The sequence below is a fragment of the Opisthocomus hoazin genome, chromosome 10 (assembly GCF_030867145.1).
Source record: "Opisthocomus hoazin isolate bOpiHoa1 chromosome 10, bOpiHoa1.hap1, whole genome shotgun sequence".
Taxonomy (NCBI): Eukaryota; Metazoa; Chordata; class Aves; order Opisthocomiformes; family Opisthocomidae; genus Opisthocomus; species Opisthocomus hoazin.
The window spans coordinates 28,978,375-28,997,943 of record NC_134423.1 but is presented as its reverse complement, the minus strand read 5'-3'; the positions used below and the strand labels follow the sequence as shown (position 1 = coordinate 28,997,943).

Sequence of the window (19,569 nt, the reverse complement as noted above, 5' to 3'; positions counted from 1 at the left end):
TGCTTATGTTCTCTTTGGCTGCAACATCATAAAGGTAAGAATTTTTTTTGCTTTCCTTTTTTTTCCTGTTCTGTATTTTGTGTATTTTTTTCTTTTTCCCTCCCTACACCAGAGCATGGTCTGAATTGTTAGCATGTGCTGGTCTCTACCGTTGTCTGTTTTATCAGGGAAAATTAGAATAACTCTTACGGTAGTCTTTGGATAAAGAGTGGAATAGGTGTTAATGAGATTTTACATGTTGCTACTAAGTATTCCAACCTAGGAGAACAGCTTTTGATTTGAGAGAAAAGTAGCACAGGTTACAGTAGTAGTTTTGCTTTTCTACTTCTTGTATCATTATTCTGTTAAGTGTTTGTAAGAACACTTCTTTCTGAACTGGAAGGGAAGAAAATTTACTAACAGGAAAAATAATGTTAGCTAATGATGTAGATGTGATTGCATAAAAAAAGCCTTGAGTTTAAGTTGCCTGAAAAAGCAGTTCTAAGTTTGTTCTGTAAAAAGCTAAGAAAAAATGTTGTGTTAAGAAATTCAGTTTAACAGAGTTTTTGACAAGACTTACCTTCTTCAGATCTTCAGCAGGTAGTGCTATAAATAACACATTTAAACAAGCTGCCGGAAAGGGTTCTTTCATATTGATGCTGTAACATTCGGATGGAGGAACCACGTTCATTTTTCCCTCTTGCTTTTTGTCATATATACCTATTTTTAGCTAGCTTCCTAGCTGGGGTCGAATCTTCAGCTGGGGTGCCACTGATGAAGAGGTTATGCTGGTACATCTGTAGCTGAAAATATGTGTCTTGAATTTGTTAGGACATGAAAAAGATGCCAAACAGTGGCTGAGATAATGAAACACCGGTTACGTTCTGGCAGCTCCTCTAGCTGGTTTTGTGGGTGGAGAAAGTCTGGGCAGGTTAAACTGCAGAGGAGGGGATAACCAACAGGAGGGGAACTGAGAACTGTGGTGCACAACAGTCTTGGTTTAATTGCTGGTTCAGGGTGATGTAGACGTCGTTGAAGTCAATGTACAATGTACGTGATGGCTGTAGATCCTGTTTCGGGAAGCTGCGAATAGTTTTCCAGAGCACAAATGCACCAGCCCTGTCCCTTTCCCTACCTCCCAAGGGCTAACTGGGAGCCTTGAGTCATCGACTGCGCAGGTGAAGGAGCCAACAACCTTTGCCTCTGCACCCTCAGATCCTCTCTCTAGTTCCTTGCTACGCTGCTGTCTTCACATGTTTTGTGGTACTGTTGTGCTTCTAATAATGTGCTTATCCTGGCCACTCTGTGCCTGTATGCTGCCCTATTCTTCTCTGCCTTTAACGCTTATCTGAAGTGACCAGGAAGGCTCACAACTCTGGTAAAAGCTCTATTATATAACTTAGCATTTTAAGTTAGACTTCAGGTTTTTATTTCAAATAAAATTTTGGTAAGCTACAAAAAAAAAATCATTTTTGCATCTTTCCCCAATAGTAATAATTTGAAAAAAAGTGTCATACTTAAAAAGATTTTTCCTTACATTCTGACAAGAGCTACTAACAAGTTCTTGAAGCAACTGGTGTTGTCCCTCTTGGTCTGTTCAAACTTTTTATGAATTAAGCATCTGTTAAGAACCTGTAGTTTGGATAGGGCTTTTTTTTTCCCAAAGAACTGTATTTTTTTACCTCAAATTATTGCAGATATGAGTTATTTCATAGCTCTTTATCCAACTCTATAAATGTTAGGATTTTTGAAGCTTAAAAGCAGACATAGTTCGCACTGTAACTGTACAGTGTGAAGAACTGTATTTCACTTTCCTCAGCTGCCTGTGATCAGCTAAAACCATTTTAGCTGGTCAAAAATGATTTACCTTTAAGTAGAGAGAGCATGGTAACTTTCACCCTGAAAAGGAATTATTTCAAACAGGTCTGGTTCTCTTTTTTTCCCTTGGAGACCAGGGAAAAATATAAAACTCACTTACCACCTTAATTGAGATTTATTCAAAGCGCTACTTTAGCCTGCTACAATACAGTAACCAAGTTACAAGGTAATGTGATAGCACTGTAAAAGAAGTAAAATACTCTAATTGCCCTATAACTAGGCACTTAAAGTGTTTACAGTTGAGATTTGTACAAGCTAGGGAGTAAATTTGAAGTTAAAGGTCTCATAGCAGCCTTAATTCAGCTGTTTTATGTGTGTGGAGTATTTCAGTGTTTCATCATAAGAACCTCTAAGTCCAACAGCTCTCTTATGCTGTGCTGCCACTGGTTGTATGCATAGGCTTGGTAAGATGTCATCCACACTGTGGCTCAGGTCATGCAGAATTTACCTGGAATCATGTTTTCACATTTGGACAGATGAGAAAAAGACAAGATGTGAAGAGGTGGCAGCATCGGTCCAGTGTCCTTCATTCAGTTCTTTCCTCCACAGACTGTAGTTCAAACCCTTTGTGCCAACTGGGCACGTAACACTGCTCCATCAAATGCAGAAAGCAGTGCCACGAAGTGGAACAAGCAGTGTCTCCAGGGGGCAGATACCTGCAGGTAGCAACTTGTGCCTGAGTGAATGGTTCTGTGTGGAAGGAAACAGCGGAGGTCAGGGTTGCTCTTACTGCCTTAGGGACTGATAACTTTTTAGCATAAAAATTACCAGGGGAGAAGCTAATCTGTTGTTGTATCCTGTGATTTCTCAAACTTGCAAGTATGTCCAGAGGATGGATAAAGCATCTGTTGTACTTTTGAAAGGTTGTATGGCACAATATCAGCTGTCAACACTTGAATGAATACTAAACCGTTAATAAGTTAGGGTTTGTACGCGTGGGGTGTTTTGGATTTTATTAAAACTCACTTTTCTGTAGTACTCGGATTTTTTTAAAAAGGTATCTCTTAGGTAGTGCTTCTGCTGTCCTCAGTAAGAAGAAGGTTGCATAACTGTTAGCAGCAAAGTGTAGGTCCCATATTTTTTCACCTGTTTCATGGTGGTGATTGGAGTTGGGATTCTTTAAACAATGTGCTGTCTGTTTTTAGCAGAACACAAATCTGCTGCTGAAACTTGTGTGTTAACTGTTGCATATATTACCTAGTCTGAAGAAAAACCAAAACCTGTGATATGGTGGATCTCATCTTTATTTACTCTTTTAATCCAGAGTTGTTTAATGTTGATGATTAACAGCCTGGAATAGCATTGCTATCTCTTTTGGTATCTGAGAGGCTTGATTTTTCCCAGCAGTCACTGTACCAGCTTTACCATTCTACCAAATGATGGAGAGAAATACGAGAATTACGTTATTCTTGCTTTTTGCTGACTTCATTCTTTCCCTGTTACACCTCTGGAGTCACACTGCGTAGACAGTCTAATAAAATGCTTAGAGAAATTAGGGCTTCTTTCGCTTGCATGTTTGTGGTAGTGATCCGTCAGGTGTTCTAATTTATTCAGTAAATAAAGATAGGAAATCCTCCTAAAGCATGCTTCAAACGTGCATATCACCTTCTCTTAGGTCTGGCTTTGGAAATGCAGCTTTTGTAAGCAAGAGCTTTTGTGCAGAGAACACAAAGCTTTGGCTCTGTTTCTTTTTATTAATTCCCTGGACTGCAGCAGCCAGAAATTCCACTTCAAAGCAGGTCCTGAATTTGTTTTTCAAAATGTAGCCACATAGCTTTTGTCAAACCAAAATGTGCCCTGTTTTTCTTGATGGCATTAAAAAGATGAGATTTTTTTTTTTTTAATGAATATATCAAGATCCAAGGAACAGAGCTGTGAAAGAAACTTGACGTTGGTACCTCCCAACTGTGCAGGCTTTGCTTTAATTATAAGGGATGCAGTTCCTGAAGTAATCATTCCTGATTTTCCTGTTTTGCACTAGCTGAACACTCCTAGCAATAGAAGGTTCAGACTGAGTAGGCTTTCAAGTTTCTTGTTAGAGCTGGTCCCGAACCAGGGCAAGCTGGGCCTTTGCATCCTCTGCCTGCTCTTTGGAAGCAGCGTGTGTAAGGGGAGAACACCAACTTGTGACAGTTTATGCAAGCTAAAAAGATCAGCTGCCTTTGAAATCCAGTATCTACAGCCTGATCCCAGCACTGGAACTGGTTGCCACCACTTGTGGTTACACTGGGACACGTGCCTTTGTGTGGTAACGAGTTCCTGATGAAATGAAGCGTCCTCTACCTTTACACTGATGTACTAGGGCAACAAACCTGGGTCCCAAGGACTGCAGTCATAGCGCTTCGCAGAGGCAAAAATTTCTTGCTGGCGTAAAACGAGCCTGTTGCGAAACACACTCCACTCACCCAAGTGATAAGAAACTGGTTCTCCCATTTCACACCCAGATTTTGGGAACTATATGAGGAAACGCCTGTCTACCTCGCCATCGCTGCTCATGGCCCCTGGGTGGCAGAAGGACCTGTGGATGCCTTCCCTTTCCTGCTCACAGTATGGGCCCTTGGAAGAGGTGTTCTCAGTGTGAGATTCTATGGTCAAAGGGGTACTGGCCTTCCTAACTTGTTAGGATTTAACAAATTGCCAGAAATCTTTGGGTTAAAACCGAAACTAAATAGTGTAGATAACATCATTTAAAAGGGCTTGAGGTTGGTCTACATGTAATATGCCAGAGCAATAGCCCTTGTGGGGGCAATATAATACCAGGAAGATTTTCTCTCCTGTGGCACTAGCAAGGTGCCTTAAATCTGATGTGGTCTGAAAGCAGAGTTTTGGCACGGATGTGGGATTAAGGATTCTGAGGGTCACTCTGCCACGATTGTCCAGGCAGCTGGTAATCGAGAGGAGGAGCAATTAGCAAATGGCAGCTATGTTTTTTCTAACAGACAAAGCTTGCTAGAGACAAATGACCTGTGTGCTTTCTGTCTGTCTCCTTTTCTCCATCCTCTGGCCTCTTCTTTCATGGTTTACACAGGCGTTGTTTAGGGCCGAAAAGATTTAGAGTAAATAATTTAGAATCAAGTGGTCAAGTTGTAACGTGGAGAAAGCTGATAACGGGAATTAGCATTTGGGACAGTGGTTGCTGTAGGTGTGGTGAGTAAACCATAGAGCTGGATTATTTGTATTAGTGATGCTGTGGGAGCACTGAAAGCACTTTTTTTTGCAGAGGGGAGGAGATAATAGATGGGTTCAGTTTTAAAAGTGTAATTGAATTCCAATACTAATTTTAATCAAGGTTTCTAGGATCTAGCAAGTGTGTATTTGTGGAGAAGGAGATGATGAATAAATCTAGCATGAAGTTAATTCCCAGTTAGTTTGCTTTGAGTGGTGCTTCCTGAGATGGAGACTTCTGTCAGGTGCCAGCTTCCTTTTCATGCAGTAAAACATACAGGGTACCTGCGGGTTTCATGAGCTATTTCTCAGCAATCTGAAAGGGCCACAGCTTGTTTGCTGTGCAGGAGAAGAGAACCCTGCTTGTATATGATGTGTAGAACAAAATAGCATTTATGGAGTTCCTATATGTTTCAGGATCTCCATGATTTAAGGAGGGATAAAACTACTTAACCACACAGCCACAGCTGTCAGCCATTTGAGCAAAGAGGGCAGAAAGAGAAATGAGCCGGTCTCAGTTGCTCAGGTGCGTTTGGAAGGACTGCCTCACCTTCCAGGTGCTCCAGGAACCTCATGATGAGAACTGAAGCTGAAGGCAGGCAGGAAAACAGCCCAGCTACTTAGGCAGCTGCTATTATGATGATGGAGATCTCCAGGATTGCCCGGGGAATGGCCAGATGTGTTGCAGTGAAAGCATAGGTTGGATGTAGGGTGAACATTCAGTCTAAGGGTAATGAAACGTAAGAACAGGCTGCAGACAGATGTGGAATGTCATCAACAGTTTTCTAAGAATTGCTTGGACAGCGTTCATCAGGGATGGCCTAATTCCCTGCGTACCAGGCAGGACCTGGTACAAATACAGAGGATTACAGAAGAAAAGGGCTTCAGAGAACCCACCTTTCTATGAGTCTATTTGGTGTTTGTGAGGAAGGATTTGTACTGAAACCTGCAGACTCTGGATCAGACCCCAAATCCCTGAATTCCCTTAGATTTTAAGATTAAGCATGTGCTTAAGAGCTTAGTTAATAGAGATCTAGTAACTAGTTTAAGACCTGAAAAGGTAGTCATAGGGTAAGGCACCCGCAAGTGGAAGGAAAACATGAATTGGTGAGATCCCAAGAATCCGATATGAAAATATGCACTACTGGGTTTTTCCAGGGTTTACGTGTTTTGGGTGCACGTTCAGCCACAACCCATCTCGCCATAATCCAACTGTTAGTGCTCTTTCCACTGCTACAATAGACTGGCCCATTTTTATTACAGCTACAGTTTGTGATAGTTTGGAATGCACAGTCTAGTTTATAGATATATTAGGAAGCAGAGCTGTGTAATGAGCCTCTCCCTGGTCTTCCAGGGCAGTTTGTCTGCAAGCCTTGCTGTCTGACCAAAAATGTCATGTTTCAAAGCCCTGCTTCATTATCATGGCGCCTGCTAGCCCTAGTAAAGGGTCTTTTAGCAGACCCATTATAAATCCCTACTTCCAGGAGTTTATAATTCAGCAGTAAAAAATTGCTCTAGGCTGAAACTTGGCATATAAAGTCTCAATGTAGGAACAATTGTGATTTCTCCCTCTTTTATTTTTGTGTTTGCTTATACACACACAATTCATTCAGTAGGTTTTTACTGTCCCCTTTTGCCATGTAAAAAGATTAAATGGCTGGGTTATTAATATTTCAATACTGACTACTGTGCTCAGCCAGTAAATTGATTCACAGTGTCTGTTAACCCAGCTCTGTTTGATGGATACACGTCACTGTTCCACAAACCTGCTGCAAGGCTTCAGCTTAGTGGGAACAGCCCAGCGTGGATCGCAGCAATCGTTCGTTAGCTCTTGATTAAAATGGGTTTCAGAGCCAGCTGCGACCGAATCTGGAAAGCCAGTGTGAGTGCACTAAGCTGGGTGTTGTGGTCCAGCGCGGGTGGAAGCAACGTGTGGCTGCAGGCGAAACTGAAGTTGTGTGGCCCCTGCTCAAATAGGGAGGAACATGAAAGGGCCTGAGCTACTGCCTGTCCTCAGCGTGATTTGATCTGATCGCTTCATCCGATACAAACACATCGCTGGGAGATCTTCCGGTGGGACGTCTAACGCTATGAGGAGACTTGCTTGCAATTCTCCCAGCTCAGTTGGTTCCCCGTTGAAACTATGGTTCAGTGAAATCGGTTATTTCCTCGTTATTTTTTCTGATATACAGAAAATTTTAGTATGGAAAAAGTTATTTAAATTTATTGCTCCTAGAAATTATATAAAAATTACTTATTTCAGCTTTATGGAAAACATTACAGTGACTTCTATTTTTATTCTATTTTAAAATATTTTTATAGGATCTGTAACATGTTTGTACTGTAAAGTCCTTATAACTAAATGAGGGATAACAGAAATTTCTAAATATATAATGTAGAATGCAAAGGTTAAAAATGAGACTTTTACAGGAATGAAATGGTTTGGTTTAGTGAAATGGTTTGGTTTAAGTGGATTGGTTTTTTTCCTTCAAGAACAGAGTTTAGACATTTCCAAGGCCCTGCATTGGTTTATACCAGCTCAAAATTTAGTTCTATTATTTTATCTTCTGCTGGACTATAATCCCACCTGCGTACTCGAAACCAAGGGGTTTTCAACTTCCTGTAACTGATTTTTTTTTTTTTTTTTTTTTTCCACCTGGGACAGCTGACTGCACTCACTGGGTCTGTGTGTTGTTGATTTAGTCTGGGGACAGCTGAGCATCTCTAGGGTGCCGGCAGGCTCTCTGTAGAATACCTCTGTTGGACCTGCAACACCAGTGCAACCAATGCAGCCCAGGAGAGCTTGTTCTTGTGGGACCCCGGCCTCATCTGCTGCTTGCACCTTGTCTTTAGGAAATGTTCTGCCAGCTGTGAGCCACTGCTCTACACAAGCTTCAATATGTTTTATTTCATGCATTTTGTTTTTAATACTTCAGGAATAATTTTTAATCATCTCTTTATTTGCTTAGCATGGCGCACATATTAAAGACGCTCAACAGCTGGTTCTGGTGGGAGAATATCTGGATGCCTGTCAATGTCACATGGGCACATTTTGTAGACCGTGATGGACTTGTCTTTCCAAAACCATATCAATTATATGCCACAATACCATATGCTTTTGTATTGCTGATTATCCGATTCGTCAGTGAAAGGTAAGAAATCTAAATGCAATGTTAATCCTTATTAATGCTAAATTGTTTTTTTAAAATAAGATATATTTAGATCAGTGTTCTTACATTTTTATAAAGGAGCATTAGTTGGTGGTTCACTAGAAAGATCTAGTACAGATAACATGGCAGGTGAAAAACTGGGAAATATTTTCACCGTTAGGAACATGTGGCTGTGGTCCAATCTAGAAGGAAAATATTTGGATAATTCTAATTATCTCCTTTAGCTAGAGATACAACTAATACAAACCCATTTGGGTTTCCTTTTGCGTTTTCTCCCTTGGTGGCAGGGTAGAGGTGTTTGTCCTCCAAACCAAACCTCTCCTTTTGTTTGGTCATCCACCAGAACATTTGTGTGCAGCTAATACATCGCACCTGTCTAGCTGTAGCAAAACTAGGCAGACTGGAGGGATCTCAAAGTTTCATGTGAACGTTTTATGCAGATCTAGTAATGCTGATTGCTTTTTATCTCACTTTGGCACCGAAAGGTGGACTGCTTCTGCAGCTGGAATCTTATGGGACAGGCAGAGGCTGGCTCCGTGGAAGAAAGCTACAAATATATTAAGATTTGCAGTGCTTTGACTTACTTATTTGTGCCTTTTTTGCTTGACTTTTTTTTTTTTTTCTCTGAAGAATGTGGTTAGTAGGTTTTTATAATTATTTCAGGATAGAATGAAGAAATTTGGAATGTCGTAAGTTGGACAAACTTAAAACAGAACCAGATAAGATCATTCATGTTAGAGATCAAAAGTAATTTGGATCATATGTTTATAACCATTCACCGTGTCTGCTGAGTAAATGCTTGCCCAGCTGTGTCTCACTGTGCTGCTATTGGAAATCGCTCGTGTGAATAATTAGCCCACACATCTGGCCTGCAGTGAATCTGCCCATGAATGAGGAAAACTGACTGCTGCTACGAGTAATAAGGACTCAATTGCTGATATCAGCAGGAGTGAGGGGGGCTTTTTCAGAAAAGCCTGCCCAAGTAGAAGAGCGAAGCATTTGGCATGCTCTACAGCAATGTGTGTTTGGAAGATGGAGGAGAAAGAGAAGCCTTCAGTCTCTGGGGGAGCTGCTGTGTGCCACAAGCTAGCGGCCGCAAGCCAAGTGTGATGTCTTGGGCAGTGGTACCCTGGTGAAACAATGCGCTGACTACCTGCCACTAGGAGAAAGTATCCCAGCAGCAATCTTTCAGCTCACATGGAGAGAGCATCTGTTCTTGTTTCACTCCCTTAACTGTTGCTTGACTCCAGTACGGCTCTGAAAAAGACAAGGACACAAATTCAGTATCTTTCCTTTAGTTTTATGGCGTTTCATGACTGCAAACTGGAGTCTTCAGGTCTGCTTTTTTGCAGAACTGCCAATATATGCTATGGTTCTCTCTTGGGATTAGCTAAAGGGAGATTCCTTTCTCTCACAGTGCATTGCCATATCCTATGGCAGATTAAATTGCTTCAGATTTATTTTCTTCATATCCTGGCATGAGAATAGCTAAGGTCTTGTAACTGTGTTGTATTTTTAAAGTTTTTCATGGTATGTCTTTTCAGATATGTTGCTGTACCTCTAGCAAAAGCCTTAGGTATAAAGAATGTAAGACGTGTGAAGCCACAGCCTAATCCTGTTTTAGAGAGTTATTTCCGGGAGTGCTCAAAACATCCATCCCAAGTAAGGATTCTCATTCTTTTTAACTAGTTTTGGTTTTGAAAAATCCCAAGTCTTACTGTTTCAATCAGCTATCAGCAATGACATCATGGGATGAGTTCCAGCTGATTGACAGATGACTTAATTTATTTGGGGTTTTGTTGCTGTTCTGCTGACAAGGGTATATGGCATCCAAAACAGAAAATATGTTTACGATGTTTGATTTTCTGGCATGCTGTTCTAGGTTAGACTGTTCATAATATTTCCAGTGAAGATCAGTGTTCCATCTTTAATTCATTCTGCCTGGAGAGAACATCAGCTGACATCTGTTGTTGGAAAGTGGTATCATATTTATTGCAAGCAATAATATTGGAACGCTCGCATGGAAGCCTTTTGATCCAATATGTTGCTGCATATTTAATCCTGGTTTATGTGGGAAAGAAAAGCAATCTTTCTATTACTTTCCTGTTTGTTTTTAAAATTGAACAGGAAAAAAAGAATAGCAAAAGTTTACTATCTCAAAAAATGAGAGAACTTGATTGTTGATGGTAAACAGGTATTTTGGTGTGGATGCAGCCTCGGAAAGTTCACAATTGTGGTGTTCCTACACTGCTTTTGGAAATAAATGTGTTCTTTCTAGTAAGAAGGGATATTGATAATTAATGATACATGGAACTTGGCTTTCTATCCCTAACTCTGCTGTTCTTTTACTGTGTCTTTTGCCTGATATCATCAGTTCACAGACGAGCTCTTCTCTGCCTGGGCAAGCATCCCGATCTCTCTGTTTCTTACCTTCCTTCTGCCTGAGTACAGTCTGACAACTGATCTCTGAAAGGAAGCGCAGCATCTTTATACTCATCAGTACATGGCAAAGATTCAGGCTGCATCCTCTAAGTGTCCAGCTTGGGGACCAGTGCCTGAGAAAGCATGCAGCAGTCTGGCTGGCGATGGAGGGCTCCTAGGCTCCACTGTCTGTCAAAGCAGAGTTGGTATTCCTGCGTGGCAAGGAGAGATCTCTCCAGGCAGCAGGATGGGCTGAACACAGAGGCTGTTTGCACTCCTGCCCTCCCTGGCAGCTGAGGTGCCTTTGCTCACAGAGCAGAGCTTGCTGAACTGGGCTTAGCTTGGTGGAGGCAGTGCTGCTGCCACCCACTATTTGCATACTAGCCTCGAGGGGAAAGAGCTTCCCCAGGGAGGGAAGGATGAGTCAAACGCTACCTCCGCTCCTGCAGCAGCCCCATGGGAAGTCGGCCCACACCTTCGGGATGTTGGGATGGAGGAGAGGGAGGAAGCCTACAGGCTGCTGCATGTGGGGCTCTAAGCACCCAGAAGTGCAAGGGTCACAGTGCCTTGGGCTAAGCACGTGCTAGCGTGGCTGCACGGCAGAGCTGCTTCACCTTCAGAGCACACGTAAAGCAGAGACACCTGACTGTTGCATATGAATGGCTAGCTGCATTGCTAGGCAATGCTCTAGACCTAATTTATTTTCAGAGCTCGAAAGAAAGCCATCTGGATTTGGCTTGGTTAGATTAATTGACTTGCCCTGTACCACAGAAGTACATTGGGTTGGAGAACAGACCTCAGGTCACCTTATTTCCAGGCCTGCGTCTCACCAGTGAGACTCTTTTAAGTATCAACTAATAATTAATTATAATTAGGTAAGCTATAGATGCAATGTCCACATGTGTTGATACATGGCACTTCCCCCTCCAGCCCAACCTCTTCCTTGGTAGTAGAATTTGAATCTTTGAAACTATCAGAAGCCACCAGAAAGACAAGAGCATGGTTTGTGGATCTGTACATTTCATGCCTGCTTTATTTATATAAATTAGTGTCTCAGAAATCCAGGGTTTCTGGGAGTGTCACTCAGAAATTAAACCAGGAAGTCTGCAAGGTTAAACACCAATAACTAGTTAGCATGGTAATGTGTATAAATGAAGACCTTACAGGAGTAGGAAGCTGATCTGTGAACTACAAAATAAATGAACATAAGACTGGAATGCATCTTGTTGCTAACGCTATTCCATTTTTTACAGTCAGAGATTCAAGGCCTTGCCAAAAAGTGCAACTGTACTGCCCATTTGGTGGAAAAGTGGTTTAGGAGACGACGGAACCTTGAGATCCCGACAGTGCTTCGGAAATTTCAGGAAGCTTTGTAAGAAAAGACGATGCTTTTGGTTATTGTGGGTGTTACTGTTTTGAAAAAAATAATGGACGTCCTCAGGTGCCTTTTAAGGGGCACCCATTTCCAGAAAGCCAGGTCTGTCTGATGGGGGTTTTGGTTTATGCATACACAAACAAATTGAAAGGATCTAGTAGCATTTCACCAAATCAGGTTAACAGTTTCTCCTGGGGAAAAAAACCCAAAACTTTCAAGAAATTTTACAGTTTTCGTCATTGTGTAATAATGGATTTATTTGTAGGCTTCTGCTACATAGTGCTTAATGAAAACATGTAGAGAATAGGAAAATGTTTTTCTGCCTGCCAGTAATCATAGGGGAACAAAAATCCTTACTCACTCATGTTTATGTATGTAGCCATGCTGTCATTTTGGAATGCTATTATGTGTACAGAAGTCAGTTCAAGAGCAGGAATCATGGCATCTTAACTAATGTCACGGGTTGAACATAGGCTACTGTGCAAAACATGAGCTCAAATACGCTGATGAGTGAGCCAATGAGCAATTCTGAGTGATAATAATGAATATGTAAAAGGTTTCAAAACTTCCTGCATGTGACTGAAAACTGAAAAAGCATTCAGGAGTCTGATTCTTCACAAATGTGTGAGAACTACCCCATACCTAAGCTTTTCACTATTTAACTATGACAGTGTTGTCCAAAACCTCATACAAATTGCAAATCCCCAAAAGGGCATGGCTTTACTTACATAGCTCGTCCCTTTTGGATACTGGAATTAACTGTACCAGTGCAAAATTACATTGGCAAAAATTCACATGATTATAAGATTTAACCTCTTTTAGTGTAGATTAGCTTAAGGAATGAGGGTTAAAAGACAGCTACAAAGCTCAAAGTTGAGTACTTTATCAAGATTATTTTCAGTGTGAATCAATATGATAATGATTTGGTGATGTCCTCTGTTGGGCATAAATCCAGTTGGTAGACGTAGATGTGTCTCTGCAGCCTGAGTTGAGTAAACTCTCCTGGCAAACCTACACCCGTGGTTTGTTTTTGCTGTTGTTTTATGAATGAGTTAGCTTTGTTTTAAAAGTGACAATAAGATTTCCTGTTATTGATATAAGACCTTGCTGCCATGGACGGATGTCTCTAGTAATACACAGCCAAAGACTGAAGTTAAAACTTGCTTGGCAGCTTGGGTGAGAATGAAGCAAACAGGTTTCTCTTGTGCAATTTTGTGAACATTCCTCTGCTCTTTGTCAGTGAATTTAATTGGGTACAATTCTCAAGGCAGCGAGTGAGGAATGTTCCACACTAGTAGTCAGTGTTGTGAGGATTATGAAATTTTTGAAAGCCTGCAATCTCCAGGATAATTTTTCTGAATCGCAAGGAAAATCTGATGAACCAGATCTAAACCATACTTAAGCTGTTAGTGCTCCTAGTGAAGCAACACTGGGGTTTGGAAAGCCCTTTACATGAAACCTTCCCTGCCTTGGAAGACTTACCAGCCCTTAACTTCACCTACTAAATTCATTTTTGTTAGACTCGATTCAAGAGAACAGATTCCTGAAGTTCAATCCTTTTGCACAGCTGTTGTCAGTGCTTGCCTTGGTGCCCAAGTGCAGAGCTTAAAAGGCATTTGGGTAAAATTTGGTGAATTTGGATGAATTTTTCTTTTAGGTTTTGTTCACCAAATTCATGAAGAAGCTTGGCTAAATGCAAAATGAGGTAGTGCTCTGGCAGTCTTGCACGTGTAATGAGTTCATCTGGAGCACTGAGTGTTTTCTGCCAAGTGCCTTCAGTAGATATTTGTAGGTCTTGGGACTAATGGCATGGTCTTGTTAGGTGCTCTGTGCTTTGGATCTGATTCAGAAAACTGCTTACACTTTACAATCAACACAGAATCAGTCCCACTATACCCACTGGACTACTCACACCTCCCTTGCTTCAAACAGGAAGCATGAGGGCAGAATCAGCCCCTGTGTAAACTCTGTCTCGTGCCATGGCATTGCTTTTCCTAGCATCTCTTGATTAACTCTGAGCCAGGTATTATGTGTGGGTTCCACTCTCCAGTTCCATTTGCCCTCTGAATTTCCACCATGTACCTTTGAATTTTTCTGTCTGCAACAAAGTGGGTGTTCTGAAGTGCTATTTTCTAATCGCCTGAGGAAAGATGCTTTAAGGTTGAAAAGTAAAACAATTGTCTATTACCAGTGTATCAAGTGGCAATTTTATAATGGTTTTCTCAAATTCTTCCACAGGCATGAGACATATTATTTTGTCTAGCCTCTGCCATTCCATGTCCTCATCTTTTGTTTGTTTTGGTTTTCTTGTAAAATGCTGGTTCAGTCTTTGAACATCTCATTCTTTCCCCTGGGATATTAGCCTCGAGGTAACGTAGGGCTCAGAGAGGAGGGGCTGCTTTTACCAGACAGGTTCTCATCATCTGCTCTCTTATGGCACTTTATTAATGTTTACCAAAGACGACAATCTAATTTTTATACACCTCAGTCCATTAGTACAGTGTTCTTCTTGAGGCGTGCTCTCCTCCTTTTTAGCAAATTTAGGTTTTCTGGGAGGCTGTTTGCTGCTCTCCTCTGGGATACCTCTTGTTTTATAAAATGTTCTCACCGGGTTTGGGGCCATGTGCCTGTCTCGGTGATCACAACCTTTCTTAGCATGTGAAGTCCCGCGCTGTTTTCCTACTGATCTTGAGGAGCTGCTCTGGGAAAGGTCAGGCTGGTTCCTGGCAAGAAGAAGAGTGGGAAGGAAGCAGTTTTCAGAACCTGTAGAGGTGGGAGTGGGAATGCTCCAGCTGAGTCTCCAGCCGCACGCAGTCCCAGGGACAATACCTCCCACACAGGCCCCAGGTCATTACAACGCTGATTGCTGGCTCCAAATCACAGCATCCTGCTCGGATGTATGTAAGCAACAACATAGTTTCGGTTTGCTAAGATACACAAGGACTTTTTTCCCCTTTGCTGACTTACCAGATCAGTGGTGAAAACCTGAAAGTTTCATCTGCCTTGATGGATATCCATTTAAGCCACAAAGAGCTTAGATCAGCTGAAGGCTGGTAAGCCTGGTCAAATACTGACGGTTATAGTTAATTCAGACCTCTGTAGTAAGACATAAACTAATCCAATAGTTGTTGTTAAAGTTGCATAGAGCTCCCTGTTTTCAACAGTCGGTGTTAAGAGAGATCAAAAGAAATTAACCCAGCAATTGAAACAAGTCACTGTTGGTGCTCGCAGTGTTTGATCAGATGGGAAAGCATGTGCCGCGTGGCTGAAAGACCTCCTGGAGTCAGGGGACTGTGAGATGTTCTTAGTCAGTGTGAGTGTTGTAGACAGACTGATACAGTGGGAAACGTTGGTGTTGTCAAATATTAATTTTTAGGGAATCTTATTATTTGCTGTGACCGTTTTTTTGATCAGCTCGTGTCTGGCTGGAACATCACTGCTGTAATCAAAATCAAAATGTCTGTATTGTGATAATGTAAAAAAATTTACTGTAGCAATTAGTCAAAGCTTAAGTATTTAAATATTAATAATTCAGATATAGTTAATATGTGACAACCCTTAATGTAGAGTGTGAGGGCATGTTTATGTGAAGATTGTGATATGCAATGATTTGCAGCAATTCTGGTTCAGAACAATATCTATAAAAACATAATGCTTTGTTCTTATTTTTAATTTTCATTTTGCAGCTGGCGATTTTCGTTCTATCTTTCATCCTCCATTGCTGGATTTATATTTCTGTACGATGTAAGTTATTTTTTTGAGGGTGTGGTATTATATTTTTAACAAAATAAGGACTGATTTCTAGATCTTGAAGCTCATTGAAAGACTCACTGGTTTCAGTGGCTCTTTGGTGTGTGTGATCTAGATGGTAGGCTGCAATATGCACTGAGGTTTTACTTAACTTTTAAATTATCTTTTGAGCTTCGATGATAAAGTAATTTATGAATAATCGGTATTGCTAAGGAAAGTTTTAGGAAGTCACACAGATAGTTTTGGAACATGCCCTGTTAACACCTACAAAGGCACCACGTGGCCATGTTTTTTTCAAAGGAAGCCATAAACCTTTCCTGGCAGGACGTTTTGGGGTCACAGCAATGGTGTGTTTCATGGCTATTGATTGAGGTGTTGCTGCTGAGTCGGAAGTTTGGAGTGACAGAGAAAGCGCTACTTGTGTGAGCACTGCCTGGGGTGTCATTAATGCCTCTCCTGAGCAGCAGAACAGTTCTCAGCATGTCTACGTTCATCTGGCTCTTCTCCCCAAACTCTGTTTATCACCATGAGCCAGTGGTGTGTGTGGCTGGTAAACACAGCAAAATCTAATCACTGTGGCAACAGATCTTGAGTAATTGCAGTAATAAAACACACACCCACGGCTTTGGATGATGAAATGATGAACTGGAACATTTCAGGTGTCCTGAAAAGAAGCCAAAAATCTGGGACCAATATAATAAATCTGAGATGTAAGATCCCTTTAGAAATTGGTGGAAAACAGTTATTAAGACTATAGCTTCTTAGTTTGCTCCTTAGAGAAGTTTTAAGTGTTGAAGTTCTTCAGTTAAGGTGACTTGTTGTTTCTGGGCTGATCAGTCTCTGAATCATGTGTCTTCCCCAGAAACCTTGGTTTTACGACATATGGCAGACGTGGGTTGGCTATCCATTTCAGGTGAGCTTTTTGGCATTGGGCCGTTGGCCTGGAGGCATTCCAGGTATTTCCCCATTGGAAGGGCTAATCTGCAGATGCGCTTCTCCCTCCCAGCGGGCACCGCCTAGAGAGGTGCGGCACCAGAGCCTCCTGCCCTTCTTTGGTACCTCCTGCTGACTGTTGTGGGACTTCTCCACGATCTGCCTGTGCTGCAGCACAGCACTCCAGCCAGACCACTATGATTTCCACCCATCCCAGCTTACCAGTTGCGCACGTTAGATGCTATCTGCATTGCACGTTTCAGTGCAGAAGCCCTAAGCGTGCACCAGTCCTGACGATGCTTCGAGGCAGTGCGGAACAGCGTTACGCAGAGGGTTATGCCGTGCAGCTTGGGTGCTGCGTGCCTGCTGGGCCCTGTCGCTCAGTAGAGAAGGTGGAAGGAGTGCTGCAGTGATTTGGTTTGGCATAGTGCGACTCCCTGCTCTGGAGATCTCTGCTCAATGCTCTGGTTGTTCCCAAGGGTCATGAGGCTCTCATTTCTTCCTGAAATATTTTACTAACAATCCTATAGCAGATGACTCTAAGCAAACTGCCTTCTTGCCCAGGTGCCAGAAGTTCTTATGTGCCCCCCACTCCTATTTTTATAAATCTGTGATCCATCACACTGCCTTCTTATTCCTGTCCTACTCAGGGGCTAAGAATAAAAAGAGTCCTGCCTGAGATTTCCCAGTTTCTCTTGCCCGTGGGACCTGATAACCAAGCCTGCTTCCTGCCACCTGGGAAATGTATTGAACCAAGGGAGCAGCAAGCTCAGCACCTAGCCCTAAGCAGATGCACAGGATTTTATGTAAATAGCTGACGTTTTAGTCATGGGATGTGTGAATGTTTAAAATGTTAATTGTTCACCAAAATGGAGGGCTTCGTTTATTTGCAGTTGTTTGTAATTAAATGCAGAACACTCTGCGTGTAGTTCTGTGACAAAAACATAGAGAAAAGCGTGCTAAAATTCAGAGGTGGGGGAGGAGCTGCAGGAACTGAGTTTGGTCTGAGTAAAGGTTAAAATATTTGGCTCCCAGAACATCTTTCTTAATGAAGCCCAGAACAGGGATTTAGTTTAGTTTAATTTTTTAAGCAAGACTCAGCAGAGGAGCAAAAGAAGTGAGGAAAGGAAAAAAGGAGTAATTTCACTTGGCATTCACTCTTTGCTATTTGGAGTTAACTGTGTTTTTCTTCATTACAGACTCTGCTGCCATCCCAATATTGGTACTACATGGTTGAGATTGCTTTTTACTGGTCTCTCTTATTTACACTTGGGATTGACAACAAAAGGAAGGCAAGTGGTCGTGCTTGTTTGTAGCTGGAAGGTTCGTTTCGGGGTGGGGGGGTGGTAGAAAGTGTTAATAAGGAAAATCACTGTCCTGACCCTGGATTTGCAGCCACATGAGGGCAGCATCAGTCTGTCCCTGGCACACCTGCACGCATCCACGCTCTCCTGGCTGCCAGGGTATCGCTCTCTGCGTGTGACATGTCTTGCTTGTCACTTCGTCTGCACCGAGACCCTCAAGGGCTCTACTTGCTTGGCTCTAACTCCTGTATTCTCTCCTTCGCAGGATTTTCTGGCTCACATCGTTCATCACTTGGCAGCCATTGGGTTGATGAGTTGCTCTTGGTGTGGCAATTACGTCCGTCTTGGAACACTGGTGATATTTGTGCACGATACTGCAGATTTCTGGCTCGAGGTAACCCTGCCCTCCAGCTTTTTTTGTTTGTTTTATTTTGGGTTTTTTGGTGGGTGGGAGTTTTTGGGTTCTTTTGGTTGTTGCCCAGGTGTTGTTCAGTGACGTTTTAATCTTTTTGCCACAAGTTTCATACGATCCCTTCCTATCCCCACAGAGACACAGCTTTACAGATTCATAAATTGTAAGACAAAAAAGAGCTTCTAGATAATTTAAGCTGGTGCTCTGTTACAGAATCCGTTATGAGAAAAGAGCAGAAGAGGAGTTCTTCAGTACAGAATGGGGACTGGAAATATAGCTGCCTCCCTGGATTATTCTTGTTTCACTGTTAAAATTAGACCAAGTTGGCTAACCTGTGAACAGCTTGTCATGGTACCAATTCTCAAGCAAATTTAGCAGCCAAAATTTTGGCTGCTTGTCCAAAATGGCGTAATTTTGTCAGCATTCACACTCCTGTGTTGACCCAGGGGGTACATCTACATTATACACTTCCGGCTGGAGGTACTCAAGTTGTCCCTGAACGACATGTCACAAGTATCCACTGGCAGAAGAAAAGTTTCTTCTCCTGGACTGAAAGGGAATCCTTTCCCTGAACAATGTATCAATGCTTAAAAACGTTTAAAGATTAAAAAGCGTCCTATTCTGCACACAGCACTGTGGCCATAGAGTCCATTGATACTGCTTTATTGAGGTATCAGCGAAATGATCGCTTTACGTGTCAAACAGGGGGGAAATGCTCTTCCAGCTTAGGTGGAAGATGAGTCTTCGTTTATGAAAATGCAGAGAGGAACTTATTTTAGAGAATATTTGTAATATGCTTCATGTTTTTTATTCAATGCAGGCAGCCAAAATGTGTAATTACGCTCGCTGGGAGAGAACCTGTAATATTCTCTTTATCATCTTTTCTATCGTATTCTTCATCACAAGAATCATCCTGTTCCCCTTCTGGTAAGCAATACTTAATGTAGTCACAGGCTTTTATTTCATTCCCATTTCCACTGGGAGTTTTGTGTTGGTTGGGATGGGAAAAGGAAAAGAATGGATGCTACTTTAAAGAGCAGAAGCACAACTTTCATTATTATTGGCTACTAAAGACAAGCAAGAAGAGTTGATAAAAACTGTCATTTTCTTTAAAAAATTAATTTAAGTAAAAGTAGTTTTTAAATGAGCCTCTTGAAAATATACTAGCCTACATAAAGGCTT

General features: G+C 41.8%; 1 protein-coding gene across 2 annotated transcripts in view; it reads left to right on the top strand.

The window, feature by feature from the left end:
• Positions 1-19,569, top strand: part of CERS3 (ceramide synthase 3) — a 49,433-nt gene that overhangs the window by 8,237 nt on the left and 21,627 nt on the right. Inside the window, exons 2-9 of one of the 2 annotated variants that reach the window (XM_009945439.2) lie at positions 7,992-8,174; positions 9,737-9,854; positions 11,867-11,985; positions 15,675-15,732; positions 16,601-16,651; positions 17,871-17,963; positions 18,241-18,369; positions 19,208-19,314. In XM_009945439.2, coding sequence (XP_009943741.2) covers positions 7,992-8,174; positions 9,737-9,854; positions 11,867-11,985; positions 15,675-15,732; positions 16,601-16,651; positions 17,871-17,963; positions 18,241-18,369; positions 19,208-19,314 — 858 coding nt within the window. The remainder of the gene's footprint in view (positions 1-7,991; positions 8,175-9,736; positions 9,855-11,866; positions 11,986-15,674; positions 15,733-16,600; positions 16,652-17,870; positions 17,964-18,240; positions 18,370-19,207; positions 19,315-19,569) is intronic. The other variant, XM_075431725.1, reaches the window with a different exon arrangement.